Source organism: Haliaeetus leucocephalus, unplaced genomic scaffold (genome assembly GCF_000737465.1).
Source record: "Haliaeetus leucocephalus isolate CR32 unplaced genomic scaffold, Haliaeetus_leucocephalus-4.0 Scaffold164, whole genome shotgun sequence".
Lineage (NCBI taxonomy): Eukaryota > Metazoa > Chordata > Aves > Accipitriformes > Accipitridae > Haliaeetus > Haliaeetus leucocephalus.
This window is the reverse complement of record NW_010972600.1, coordinates 1,449,513-1,463,500: the sequence shown is the minus strand read 5'-3', so window position 1 is coordinate 1,463,500 and position 13,988 is coordinate 1,449,513. Positions and strand designations below refer to the sequence as shown.

Here is a 13,988-nt window from a genome sequence, read left to right as displayed (position 1 = left end):
CAGAGACCCCCTCTCCCTCCGTTCAGTACTGAAAATGGGGAGGTGGGCTGGGAGGGTGGAATTGTCCTCTGGTCTTTTGCACCATCAGCTCCTGTCTTGTCCAGGAGGACAAGGAAGAGCTGTAGAGGGGCTCTGAGTTTAAACTTGGATCAGAATTCGGTTCCTGTGCCTTAACCAAAAGTGGCCTTTCACTTGGCGCTTAATCCACGCTCTGAAGTAGGTAAATCTCCCTAGCTTACTAAGGGACAAAGAAGTTTCACTTCTTTTAACTGGGCAGTCACGACAGCTGCACAATATTGTCAGTCTTGAACAAGAGGAGAAGCAAAAGCAAGCACACAGAAATTCCTTCCTTGAGACTTTCTGTATATTTTGATCGTTTGTGCACAGAAGAAAAACTCTGAATGGAAGTGAAATTTCTGTAGATATTTTGTAGCTCTGGCAGTGCTCAGTGGTGTAGCTAAAGTAAAGCTATCTTGATCAGCTGTCCTGTGTGTGATGGTGCTCATCTGTCCCACTGCATTGTCAAGTGAAGAATTTTATGAATAGCAATTTAAGGATTTATCCTCTCCCCCCGCCCAGCATGTATTGCCAAGGCTCTGGTGATCAATTTTAAGCATTTCTGGTCTTCGCTTTTCTTCCAGTCTCAGTTTTCCTGGTGTAGGTGTTGATGTCTCTGCTCATAGATTTACTCATTTGATTTACTGTGTTTTACCAGAGTCAGCTTCAGAACTAATGTTGTGCAAGCGATGAGCACCACTGATTTTTCTTTTTTTGCTATTTGTTACATAAATTCCCAAATCTTGCAAAGTAGTGCCATCTTTCATGAGACCAAGAAGCTAAATGAAATCATAAAAACACCTTTCAGAGGTGAAGGAGTAGGCGTGACAGTGAGAGTAGCAGAGAGTGTCACACTTGGACATCTTGACCATAGTCATGGAAATTTCTTAATCTGCTTTCTTGTTCAGTGAGTTACCACCATAAAACACCTGAAAAACATAGCTCTGTGCAGTTGTAGAGCAGTGTGCATAAATACTATCTTATTTTGCCAATTCAACTTGTTATCCAAATAGTGCATTTTGAACCATAATTGAAACTGGTATTTAACGGGTATCCTGCAATGAGGAATCTCCGTGACTTCTTTGGTAATACAAAGCCCAGACATAGTCATTAGCAGACTTCCTGCCCAGTAGTTTTAAGACAAAAATAGATCCATAAAACTTGGGGGAGAATTAAGGTCAAAAAAAGCCCTCGTGTAGTGGCTGTACCCTCTAAAAACACCTCTTTAAACCCAAAGCAGTGGACCTTAGAATTAATACAATTTTAGCGTTCTCTTTAAAAGAATTAGAATATTGATTGATAAACAAGAAAATTCCTTAGTTGTTTTGATCTTTCTTTTGGTACCTTGTCCTTTGTATCCACTTACACCAATTCCCTCTATGATCGTACTGAGGCTGTATTAAATAATTTATATTGGGTTGAACATGAATCCAGAGCACAGCACTTCTTGGAGAGGAGTGATGCTGAAGCCAGTTTGGATGGTCTGTGTGCACAGAGAGCCTCCCTTCTCTTTAAGTTTTTAAAATGCAGAAAAAAACCCAAGGAATTGCCTGTATTATCATATGCACAGCATGTGGTGCTGGAAAAGCTGATTGTTGTTGTGACTGAGTATTTAAAGATGCTAATTTTGCTGCTCTTGCATTAAAATGAATGAACCAACCTAGATCCCTCCTCTAATAAGAGGCATACATTAAATGGGGAGGGGGGTAGAAGAAGGGGAGAGGATCTGCTTGCAATCTATGGTGCCGTTACTTAATATTTAAATCTGTTCCCATTAAATAAAAGTTTAAATCAAGTTGTAGTCCTTTAAGTGGAAGGTTTTATTTTTGAATCAAAGTAAACACTAGATAAACAGTTTTTAATGATTAGTTAATATCTGTGAGAATCGATGTGCCTAGAGAATCCATACCTTGAAGAAAGGCAGAGTCTTTCTCGCCGAGGCGGAGTCAGATCGTGCGCTTCTGATAATAGCTGGTGTCTTTTAACAAAATGACTTTGATTTCATTCTTCTTCTTCGACTGCCTTGTGTGAGGGTGGTTGAATTCCCCCAATAAGCTCAGGGGTGACAATGAACCAACTCCATACTGAACTGTGCAGTTCATTCCTGAAAACTACAGCTATGAATCACAATCACAGAGCATGTGAGAAACTGGCATCGCTTTGCAGAGCGAACCAGGGAATCTGTGTCATTGTGGCAGGACTGAGAAGGGAGGGCTGGGGTTTGGTTTTGGGTTTTTTTTTTTGTTAGGCTGGATACTCCAAGTAGAGAATAGCGACACTAGTAAAAGGTATTTGGAAAAAAAACCTGATATTTTTATGCAGTCTTTTTAGTTGCTTTATTATAATTTTTTCTAAGATCACCTTGATAGTGAACAGTTCTCTGAAGTTCTTAAAAAAAAAATAGCAAATTACTAGATTGATTTTTACAGGCAGCAGCTATTTGCCATTTACACAGCTACAGGTTTAACAGAATCTGCGGCACATTGAGCTTTGTGTTAAGAATTGTGAATGCTTCTCTCTCTCTGTTACGCAGAGCACTTAGATAGTTGTTAGACTCCACATTAATAAATAGAGCCAAACTGAGCCGTGATAAGGATTTTTAAGGTGAGTTGACACAAACACCGTGGAAAGCAGAAGGGTGACTCCTAGTGCAGTGGGACTTCAGCTACTGAAGTCCCGTTTCTGGCCAAATACAGAACTTCATGTTTGTGGTGCTCCAAGCTTGACTTCAGCGCCTTTCTACAAATGTTTATCTGTTCATTTTAGTAAATATTTAGTCAAACCCAGGCTGAATTGCTTCCTACTGCACTATAATGACTGCGAGCAGTTGCAACGTGGGCACGGCGTGTGTCTTAGTGCCTGGTCACTCGGATGGAAATAAAAGCAGCTTCTGCAGGGCTTGAGGTGCAGAAGGAGCTGCTGCAGGTGCTCCCCTCTGAAGCCGGCCCCTGGGAGCAGCCGTGGGGATGTCGTGGCTGTTTTCAGGGCAGCGTAGGATTCTGGTACCCCACATTTTGGCTGTTTTCCTTCAGCGATTCGTTGGGCTGGTATCCCTGAAATGATGCTTTCCTGCTGGTGGACCGCTTTGCTGCTGTCCCCTGGCCAGCGGAGAACTTTCCTCTGCTGCCTCCAGATGCCCGACACTCGTGCCACAGAGGAAACTTCTGTGGGGCTCTGTCTCCTTTTAATTGCAAGTACTTAACAGTCCTAAGCAAGCTCATTTATTTTTCCCTGAATGCTTAAAGAAGGGGGGAAATAATAATAGTAGTAAAAAGGAGAAGCAGGACTGCACAGCCGGGAGGTGCTGTGGTGGCCGGCTGGCGTGAGCACATGCAGCTGAGCAGCGTGGGAGCCCGGCGAGGGAAGGGTTAAGGGCTGCCATTTTGTTATGTAACACCCTTAATGGACATATCAGTGAATGGCACCAAAATGGCAGGGCTTAACCCTTGGTGGGCTGCAGTGCTCAGCCAGCCAGGGGCTGGGAGCCTCTCCCTGCTGGGAGCAGCGAGTGGGCTGCAGAGCAGGTACCCTCCTCTTGTCCCTTCTGCTGAAGGAGGCTTCAGCACTTGCAGTTCTTCTTCTTTTTAGGTCTCGTGGTGTGGAAATAATGGCTGAGATAGCAAAATGATCAACCCACCTCTGGCTGCTGTCATGCTTTTTGTTGCCTTCACCAGGGAAGGGATGGATTTTTGGTTGCCCAGTTGAATTCAGGTGCGGGATGAATATTTTTTTTTTCCCCCAACCTACAAAATAACCAGTGTTCTTGTCCTACTGCTGTTGCATTAGTTTAGTCATTAAAAAAATGAAATCTAGTTCTTACTTTGGTTTTCTAAAGTTTATTTTTCTAAACATCTACGTGATAAGGTCATGAACTTCTGTGTGTGTGCATGTGCATGCACGTTTATATGCATGCACACATGAATACACAGGCACACACACACATGTAAAAATTTTAATGACTTTTTCCAGGACATCTCACTTATGGCTTCGTGATCAGTGTATACATAGGAAAAAAAACCACTTACGGCGTAACAAGAAAATAAGCTCAGTTGAAACAGTGGCTTCTCATTGAAACTTTTTACATCCTGCTATGAGAAACTAATTTCTAGGCATTGTGGGCAGGGTGCATGGATGATCCAAGGTGACTGCATGGGCTGTGCTTGCAGGAGGCCTGTCTGGTGTGCACATCAAATCCGTGCTGGGTGTGAATGACTGTTCAGAGTCAGTAAGTTTTTGATCAACTACATTTAGAAAATACGCACTGAGGGACATTGAATGTGTCTTAACCTCCCTGTTTCCTTTTTCCTTCTCTGTAACCTTGTCCTTTTTTTTTTTTTTTCCTCCCCCTCTTTTGCTGTAAAAGTTTCCAGATCATGCTGGGGAAGAAGGCTGTTGATACTTGCTTTTGGCTTCCAAAAAGAGCAAGTATTGCATAGCTGGATGGGTTAGTGTGTGGCTGCAGTGGGATTCGAGCCTGTTTGCAGATGATCTGCGCTGAACCCGTATCTGCTGCTGGCACTCGCCAGCAGTGCTGATGACTCTAGCATAGCGTCGGGATGTAATTTTAACTTCAGTCCTTTTAACTTCAAACCACCGAGTTGTGCTAAACAGTGAAAAGTCAGCAGAACTACTTCTCTGTGAAGGAGTTGCTTGGAGTTTGTATGAGGAAGTTGTAAATCACAAACAGGAGAGGAGGTGATATGGATAACTCTGAATGTGATGTGGGGAAAAGTGGAAGTGTACATTACAAACAGCAAGCAAAGTGTGCGCTTTTTTTTTTTTTATTGTTGTTTTGTCTTTGTGTACCATGTTGGTGTTCTCTGTGTGCTTGTGCATCCAACCTGTTCTGGCTGCTGCCCCAGTTGCCTGTTTGTGCCCTGGTGAGGCAGCAGCCGGGTGAGCCGGGCATGGCTTCTGCAGCTGCTTGGGTTTATTCTGGACTGGACCGCACATCTGGAAAAATCAGCATAAAGTAATTCATTTCCCAAGTCTTAAACTGGAACTTTGAGTTTTTTCCTCTTCTGTAACTTTTCCCTGCAGCAGCAAAGCAAGCAAGAGCAGGTGATTGCTTCAGCACCCCCAGCCCTTTGCAAGGGATTGGGTGGTATGTCACGGTGTCCTACACATCCCTGCTGGAAAAAACACTGGCTGAGTTAAACCAGGCTTGTCTTCTTGGTCTTGCTGCTCTGCTCTTTGGAGGGAGGAAGGGTTTGGAAAATGGCAAGAGAGCTCTCTTGACCCTTTTCCCAATGGAAAGCATCAGGTGGCATCACAAGCATACACAATGTTTACCAGGCTAGCATAAATAGGTGGTGAACTCAGGAGGTTTGGGGTTTTGCCTGTTGTCAGTGCACTCAGAGGGCGGTGGAGCTGCATGGAGGAGTTTTTGGCAAGGCTTCAGGGTGACCAATGTAATGGCCTGCAGTCCGAGGAGTTTACTGCATTTTATATGGTATACTAAACTGTCTTTTGAATTGATCGTAGTAGTTAATCTGTTACAGTGATAGCGCTTACCACTGAGTATTTGCTGCTTCGGTCCCGAGCGTTCCACCCCAAGCTATGCCATTCCTTGTAATAAAAAGCAGAACCTTCCATAAAACTTAAAATTTACTGTGTAATCCTTACTTTCTCTTCCTTCTTTCAAATAAAAGGTATAGTCAAGTTGAACCAAAGCTGTTTACTGTTCACGTTGATCGGTTCCTTTTGCTGTTGACAGTGGGGAAGCAGAAGTGGGGATTTTGGGAGTAGCTTCCGAAGTTATAGGTTATCCTGGAAACAGCCTGAATGTTCTGAAACATCTAGCTGATTTATTCTCGTCTAGCGGAACCAACTGGTGAAGGGGTGATCTCAATAAATCCAGCAGACTTAAGGGCTGGTCACACAGCGTACTGGTAAGGTGCTGTTTAATAGTGCTGGGAAAGTCTCATGTGAAGACCAGCATGCCATCCCTGGGTGCTGGGGATTGCCAGATTTGCCATCAGGAGAGAGCCTTCTTCCCGTGTGGGTTTGGGTTTCTCTTACCTCCTCCTGTCACGCAAGGAGCTGCTCGCGTCCTCTCCGTGAACGAGGACAACGTCCCTGCTGGTGCAGGTCTCTGCAGGTACCCTCTTCCTCCTCCTCTCTTCCAGGGCACCCATCTGGTTTTAACCTTTTCCTACAGACCTTGAGTTTAGGCTGCTTTGGGAAGTGTTTTCTAGTCTGCTGTGTGAAACGGATCCTGCCAGGGACTCGCCTAAACTGTGCACTTGCTTCTGGATGCCCTCTGACTTGCAGGAGATAGGGCCCAGTAACCCAGGTGATTCCCATAAAAGACTCTGATGTTACCAGTTTTCATCTTTTTTCCTGAAAAGAGAGGCAGAATAGGCTTTTTAAAGAAATCCTTCTCATTATTTTCCCCCCCTTCTCTCGGTGTCACATTAATTTGCCTTTATTTCTCTCTGCATCTGGATCCATGTTAGCAAATTATTTTCCAGTACTGTTTCCTGAAGGGGTTAAAACTATTTTAGGGAGCTTGGTTTTAGGGCTCACCTACAATAAATATGATTTAATCACTGTTGTGGTAGGGGAACTGTGCAACCAGATCTCTCTATTACAGTGAGCCTGCACTTGCAATTTTCAGATTTAGCTGTAAAAATCTTAGTGCAATCTCATCCCAAGGTCTTTCCAGTAATGTAGATCTTCACAACACACTGTTTTGGTTGTGCTACAGATACTCTTCTTCTCTCTAGCAATCGCTGTCCCCAGTTGCTGCTTTCCAGCCTACATCGTTGTGACAAGACGCTGTGAATTTTTAACAAAAACTTGGACTGCATTGTGATTTGCAGAAAAGTTGTTGTAGCAGCAGCACTGTTCCTCGAAGGAAAACGGAGATGTCGCTTTCTGACTGTGTGAGTAGGGAATGCACAGGGAAGCTGAGGCCATTTCCAAGTAAAGTTTGTTGCTAGTGTCTGATAAGGGGACGATGGTGGCGTTACAAGGAGAAATGGCTGCTGCTAGTTCGTAAAGGAACTGCAGGGTGCAAGACGCAATGTCCTTGAGAATTTGTAATAGGAGAGGGTTTTGTTGGAAAGGGACATTGTGCATTTTCATCAAGGTTGTTAATCTGTTCAGTCTGACCTTTGTAAGGAGTCTGCGTGCAAAGGGTTTGCCCCTGGAAATGCTCTGAGTGGGGTGCTTAGTGCCTGCCTGCCTCCATCACTCCAAGATGAGCTGTCTTGGTTAGCTAGAAAACAGCTGCTTCGTGAAGTATTCAGTATGCATAACCTGTTTCTACGTTAGGATTTTGACTGCATTAATTTTTAAGATAAAACTTAGTGTCGATACGAGATTTAGATCACTTCCACTGCTTGTGATGTTTATTTAGGTAAGCGAGATTCCACCATGAGTGCGCAGAGTTCTGCCTGGCAGCTCTGTGTGTGGTGTATGAAATATCCCAGTACATCTGAAGAGACTGCCTTTCCCTACCCCAATCAAAACTGGGAAAAACGAAGGAGCAGAAATACAGTGTCATGTAAATGTTCTTAAAGTTTGGAGCCTGAGTGCCTGAAGTGCCGCTGTGGCTCTTGGATCAGCACAGGCTGCTGGAGTTGCTGCTTCTCATCACTGCGAGGTTGGAGAATATGAAGATACTGAAAATAAACCCAGATCAGGGTTTAAGGAGGTTTCCTACTGACTAAGCAGTCTTGCTTCAAGAAAGTCATTGTGATTAATAGCGCATCTCTGTATACGTAAGCTGGGCGATTGCTGGCCGGTCTTTTGTTTTAGCCCTGGGTTCAGATGCGTTTGCACCAAGTTAATAGGAATAAGATTTGTGATTCCTCGTCAGGCTGCCTGATCGGCTCGTTCAGGGGGAGAAGCAGTTGACATGCTGCTGTATTGTCAGCAGAGATACTTAAACTGAGGTACTATTGCAGTTAAAAGCTGCGCTTTCAGAGGGCTGTCTGAGGCAGAGTGGGGTTTGGAAAAGGCTGCTGCCTGTCAGCTGGGGTACGCTGAGCTGCGCCGAAAATCTCCGTGCTGCTGGCTGCCTGCCTGGGCTGCGCGCTGTTTACTTGCTTTCATAAATACCAAAATTAACTTAGCCTTTCTGAAAAACACACCTTTCTTCCATTATTGTAAGTTCAAGTGTGGTCACACTGTAAATGCAGATCAGCCGAGGGGAGGCACTTTGTGTATTGACTATGATTTTAATTCCCCCCCCCACCCCCCCCTTAAAAAAAGCCCCACCATAGATTTCATCGAACACCATGCAAAGAAACTTGTGGTCACTTGCGTGGGGCTTATGCTATCAAAATGGCAATATCACATAATGCTTATGTGACATTGTTGAATAACGGGGTGGTGGGGGTGAGCAGAGGTTACTTATGTTGCATAATTATGTTAATCTCTCGCTGCTAAAAACATTTCAAAGACTTTGTTCAACTATTGTGTGTTGGCCTTACTCTTGAAATCCATTTTAAAAGGAGGAGGAAAAAAAAAACCTGGGATGGGAGGAACACTTAAAATTAATTAATTAATTGAAAAGATGAAGGGGGTGTGTGTGGTGTGTCTCTCTCCCTCTTCCCCCATGCCACCCCCTCGGTGCCTGGTGTCCCCAAGCTCCCGGAGGGGACCAGTGGGTGCCCGAGGAGGCGGAGGAGGGATGCTCCGGGGTGCCTGGCCGGCGGCAGGGTTAGCCCCGCTGCGGGTTGCCTGCCGCCGGCTCAGACTGGTTTCTGGAAAGTGCTTTGTCTCGCAGGCTGCATCCTGGGAAGGGTCATGTGGAGCCCAGTGATGTCATGGGATCAAAGCCTGACTCAGCTCCGCGTCTGATGGATGGGTGTCCGCAGGTACCGAAGTGCGGGCTGAGATGTCAGAGCCCACCAGGAGCAAAACTTCCTGCGCCTCTGGCAGGCGAGGAGTTAAGCCTGGTTCCCCTGAGCCCAGCGCTTCCTCTGCCGCCTGGAAAAGCCTGGCTCCTTCACCAGGAGGGGAGAAAGTCTCAACTTGAGTATTACAATGGCAGTGCCTTAGCGCCTGGCGGCAGGCTGTCAAGAAATATGGAAGCCTCTCTTCACGCAGGGTGTGGTGGTCCTTTTCCCCATAGTGTCTGATTCCCGAAACTTGCAATCAGGCTTAGGTCCTCAGAAAGACATGGCAGCAGTCCCAGGGAGATCCTAATCTAGAATTTAGTAATTGCATTTATTTGCATGCGAGGCAAATACATACATTCTTCCTGCCTTTTGGTAAAGAGCCAAACTTTTTTCGTCGTGGGGGTTTGTATATTCTCCTGTGCTCTAATGCAGGGGTTTTTGGTGGTTGGTTTTTTTTTTCTCCTTGGTGATTCTAGTTTATGCTTAGTGAGGTTTGTGTGTGTGTTCTTGTTTTGGTTTGGTTTTTTGTTTGTTTTTGCGTAACATAAAAAGGTGTAAGTACAGTGATGCCGGGTGCTTAATAGCTTCAGACTGAGATGTATTTTGAAGATAGGGTAAGTGAGCATACTGGCAAAACTTTTATTGCTCTTTCTGAACTTCTTTTGCAGTAACCGCTGTACTTTGCCCTGTTTTGAAATTAAGGTGTTTTGTCCAACTTACTTTTTTTCCAGTGTACTTAACTCGTTTGTGTCTCCTCTCTCCCCAGAGCCTCACAATGACAGAGGAAGCATGCAGGACACGAAGTCAGAAACGAGCATTAGAACGTGAGATAACGCATAACGATGTGGACAGTAAAAAAATAAAAATGGAGAAAGGACTATTAGGAACAGATATAAATGCTGAAGGTGACATGAAAATAAAAACAGATCCTGGAGCTGGAAAAGTGCAAGGATTATTAAAAAGTGGAGAGGTGAAAGCAACCATTAAAGTGGAGGTTCAGACGGGAGATGAGCCTGTGGACATGAGCACCTCCAAAAGGTGAGTTACGACCTACGTGCTGCAGTTGCACTGTAACATTTGGGATACCAGCACAGTAAAATGTGGTTAGATGGCACTAAGAAGTTGTTCTCTGCATCTTCAAGGTAGAGAGAATTAAAATTTTACGTGTCTGTTGCAGCTCTGGCTCTTCACGTGAGATTCAACAGCTACTTCTGTATAACTTCCTTACTGATTTTTCTTCCACAAGCTTTGACAGCAGTGGCAGCTGTGATGAGCAGCTGAGTAAAGAAATACAGTCTTGAATAGAAAAACGTACAAGTTACAAAGAGGATGCGCTTTGAGCTACTGATTGAGATTTATGTGAGGAAGAGTGGTTTGGGTTTTTTTTTAATTGAGCTGTGATATAGGAAAAATAATAGATTATAATTGTCTAAACAGAGGAGTTTTAATTGCAACTTGATTCTTCCTGACAGAGCAGTTTGTACGGATAAGTCTGACTTCCTTTTCGAAGTAACTTGTGGATTTTGACACTAGAAGTGTTATGAAAAGACAGCACCTGTCTGCAGCAATTCTCTGTAGGACAAGTTCTTAATACTTTTTTGAAAGTCCAGCCTTCTTAAGATGTCTGAATTTTGACATCTGAAAGCATGAATTCAAAGGTCCCTATCACTTTGGAGATTTTTATTCCTACAAAAATGTAAAGCTTTTCCTTTGACTTGTATATGAGATACACACATGGATCGGGTGGTTCTGACATACAGATTTATGGGCATCACTTTAAAGCCAGATTCCAAATCTTCTACTGTATTTCTAACCACAGATTCTGGCTGTACCAGCATAAAAATTCTGTGGCCCTGATGTTGGCCCTTCAAGGTCTTGCTTTTTTCTTTATAGTGCAGTAAGGTGCAATAGATTGAGCAGGAATTCTAGAAGCCTCGTTTATTCCTGGTTCTAACACCAGCTGATGCTGGAGTGGTAATACATAAGAACTGAGACCTGCCTGTCTGTGCAAAATGGCTTAAACAGCTCTTGGAGTAGTAAATCTGTGTTCGCTTGGATGTCAGGTATTACAGCAGTGCAGATTTGAGGTGTGAAACTGAAAACATGAGATCCTTATCACCTGCGCAGGAATTATTGGGAGGAGGGGCGCTTATGGGTGCTACTAAGCAAATGGATATCTTTGATGTTTAATGGCAATTCATCTGTAAACTTTTCCCAACTTTTGATGCTTTTTTTTTTTTTTTTTAAGAAAAACTTAGACTGCAAGAGCCTGATTACTTTATCCAAATACTGCTTTAGTATATGTAAAACAAGACCTCTTCCATCAGCGTGATTGAGGGAAGGTGATAGTTTTCAGCTTTCTCCATAAACCATCTGCCAAAGGGAGAATTATCTTAAGTTGCTCAATTTGATATTTAGGAGGTACTTATGTCTTGCACAGAAGCAGTTAATTGGGGTAATGGATGACTTTCATGTCAAGCAGTTGTATTGTGCTGACTAGGTGTAAATCTCTAAAGGTGTCTTTTGGTGTAATCGCTGCCTGCTAATTAACACAGGTATGCATGCTCTTTTTTTGAAGAGTCTCTAAAAAGATTGCTCATACCAAAAATTGAATAAATTAGAATCAGGTATTCTAACTCTTTTGTTGCAGTACTTGCCCCCACATGCATGTGCTGTCTGTGAATTTATAGTATTTTTGAAATGTGTGCCAGTGTTTCTGCTCTGTTGGTGTCCATTTCTGTTGCAAGACGCACAAACAGGATGATGAACAAGGGGCTGTACACTTAACTTCCCAGAGAGCATCTGGAACAATAACACCTATTTACGTGCGATGAGAGAACATCCTCTCTCCGTACAGCGTTCTTATTTCAGGTGGTAATATGATATTGTTGTATTCAGTTTCGGCAAGGAGGGAGAAGAGGCTTCCCCATACAAAAAAGATGCTTGCATAAGGAGGCAGTCTGATATCAAGTCTGCTGAAGTCTATCATAATAAGTATAATTAAGAATTTCATGAGGCTTTGGATAAGCTCTTTGGATACTGTTTGTAAGCTGGAACACCTTTAATAACATGTGTCTGTATAAAACTCTTAATAGAGAGGAATTAAACCTTGGGTCATCTCAAATGACAAAAATGAGCCTGAATGATTCTGCAAACTTCTGGAAGTAAAGCAGCAGCTTCCCAGGCTCTGGGGCTCCGCTCCTGCGTCACGGTGGTGCCCGTGGTCCGTGCGTGGCTCCGCTCCCGGAGCATAAACGTGGCGCTGAGCAGCTGACCGGCCTCAAGATGCAAATATCTCCAAGCAAATGCAATCTGAGTCTGGAGATGCCTGTGATACAGAGGAAGCTTGTCTCTGGATGAGTCTGATCCCTTGCATGTATAAGAATACAATCGGCATTTGTAGGGAAGGTGGATCTTAATTTCATAACGATAATTTTTTTTTTTTAAGTGTAGGACTTACCTTTCCAGACCTTTGATCTCTAGAGGAATTTAGCTTGCAGCTTTCAGAAGACCTGTGTCTTTAAAGCAGTAGAGCTGATTTTTTGAGGAGATGAAAAAGGAGCTGTTGCTTAAAATGACTGAACTGCTACAAACTTTTTTGGTAAAATTCATGCTTAGTGATGTGTGGTGTTTTGGCTTTTAAACTTCCTTAATGCTTTTAGAATTGAAAACATAATATTTTCCTTGGAAAAGGTGGCCCAGCAATAATCACAGTTTAGCTGACATAAAGCTGATTGAATGGATTATCTTTCTGAAATCAGTTGATTTTCAAGATTTGAAATACAAACCTGGCAATATCTCTGCGTTAAACTTAAAAATATATTTCCTTTAATATTTTTTTTTTTCCTAAACCTTGAAGTTAAATTTAAAAATAGGATCTGGTTTGAGCACATTTTCTGATGCCAGAAGAAACAGGAGAAAGTCTGTAGTGGTAGAAGAAGTCTTTGATGAGAGGTCACACAAGGCCAAACCAAAATCTTGCTCCTCTGCCTGGCGTTTTTGCAGCACTGGGAGCTAGCTACACTGGTGTGTAATTATCCTAGACCTACTGCGGAGAGGGAATGGGAGGAAGGAGAGTCCTCCCCCCTTGATAAGGACATGTCTCATTTGCGGTGGGATGGTAAAATAGTGTAACATAAATTGCTTTGCTTGTGAGTACCCTGATTTACGTGAGTATGGGTGCTGGAGGGAAAGAACATTTGTCAGACCTGGTTGAATCCTGACATCTTACTGTGCTGTCAAGCTCTGCTTTCCCTTTCCTCTGTTCTTCATCTCTCCTCATTTCTTTCCATCCCCTTAAATGCATGAGTTTCCTACCACATTTGCCCTGCGTTGAGCATCAGTTGCTTCCAGCTGAGGCTGGGGTTTTCTCCTGGAGCCGTTCTTGGATCATACCACCTGCTGCATCACGTTGCATTTACTGTACTCCAGATGCAGCTCCCTTCATCTATGGTATATGTTCTGACCATCTTCAGGTTGTTTTTTTTCTAGTACTATTTCTTGAATCATACAAAATGAACTAGTTGCATACACAGTACTGGTTAAGCTCATGATTTCTGGTGTACTCACAGTTAAGGTTTGGCAGAGACCACAAGTGATCTTTTCTGGACACAGTCGTGTAACTGGCTGTCTGGATGGGAGCTGCTGTCCTCAGACAGGTCTATGAGGACGAATTGTCCTCTCTTCTGGACCAAAAGTGTCAGGATCCTTCAGGAGCAGCGTACTGTTATCCCAACTGTAGGAAAACCTTGCTCATAAATAGAGGTGTGGGGTGTTTACGGGCAAGGATACTACTTGACCCTGTAAGCAGCTGTGTTGTGCTTGGTTGTTGCACTGTGCTATCTTAAATCCTCAAAATTATAGTAACTCTCCAAATAGATAACCTCAAAATATGTTTCACTTCAGAATTCCAAAAAGCAAGGCTTCTCAGTCATACCAGGAAAGCAAGTGAGAGAGAGAAAATGGTTTTGTCACAGCACACAAGTGTGATGGCAATGGTGAGGGTGATACTGTTAATAAAACACAAATATAAGAGTTGGCTTCTATCTATCTATCCCCGGTTCTTACTTAGTCTTGATA

The 13,988-nt window shown here is 43.5% G+C and overlaps 1 protein-coding gene across 3 annotated transcripts in view; it reads left to right on the top strand.

Annotated features, from left to right (window-relative positions):
• GATAD2A (GATA zinc finger domain containing 2A) overlaps positions 1-13,988 on the top strand; it is a 44,289-nt gene that overhangs the window by 12,964 nt on the left and 17,337 nt on the right. For all 3 annotated transcript variants that reach the window (XM_010563209.1, XM_010563208.1, XM_010563207.1), the window contains exon 3: positions 9,676-9,947. In XM_010563209.1, coding sequence (XP_010561511.1) covers positions 9,685-9,947 — 263 coding nt within the window. In that variant the 5' untranslated portion in view covers positions 9,676-9,684. The remainder of the gene's footprint in view (positions 1-9,675; positions 9,948-13,988) is intronic.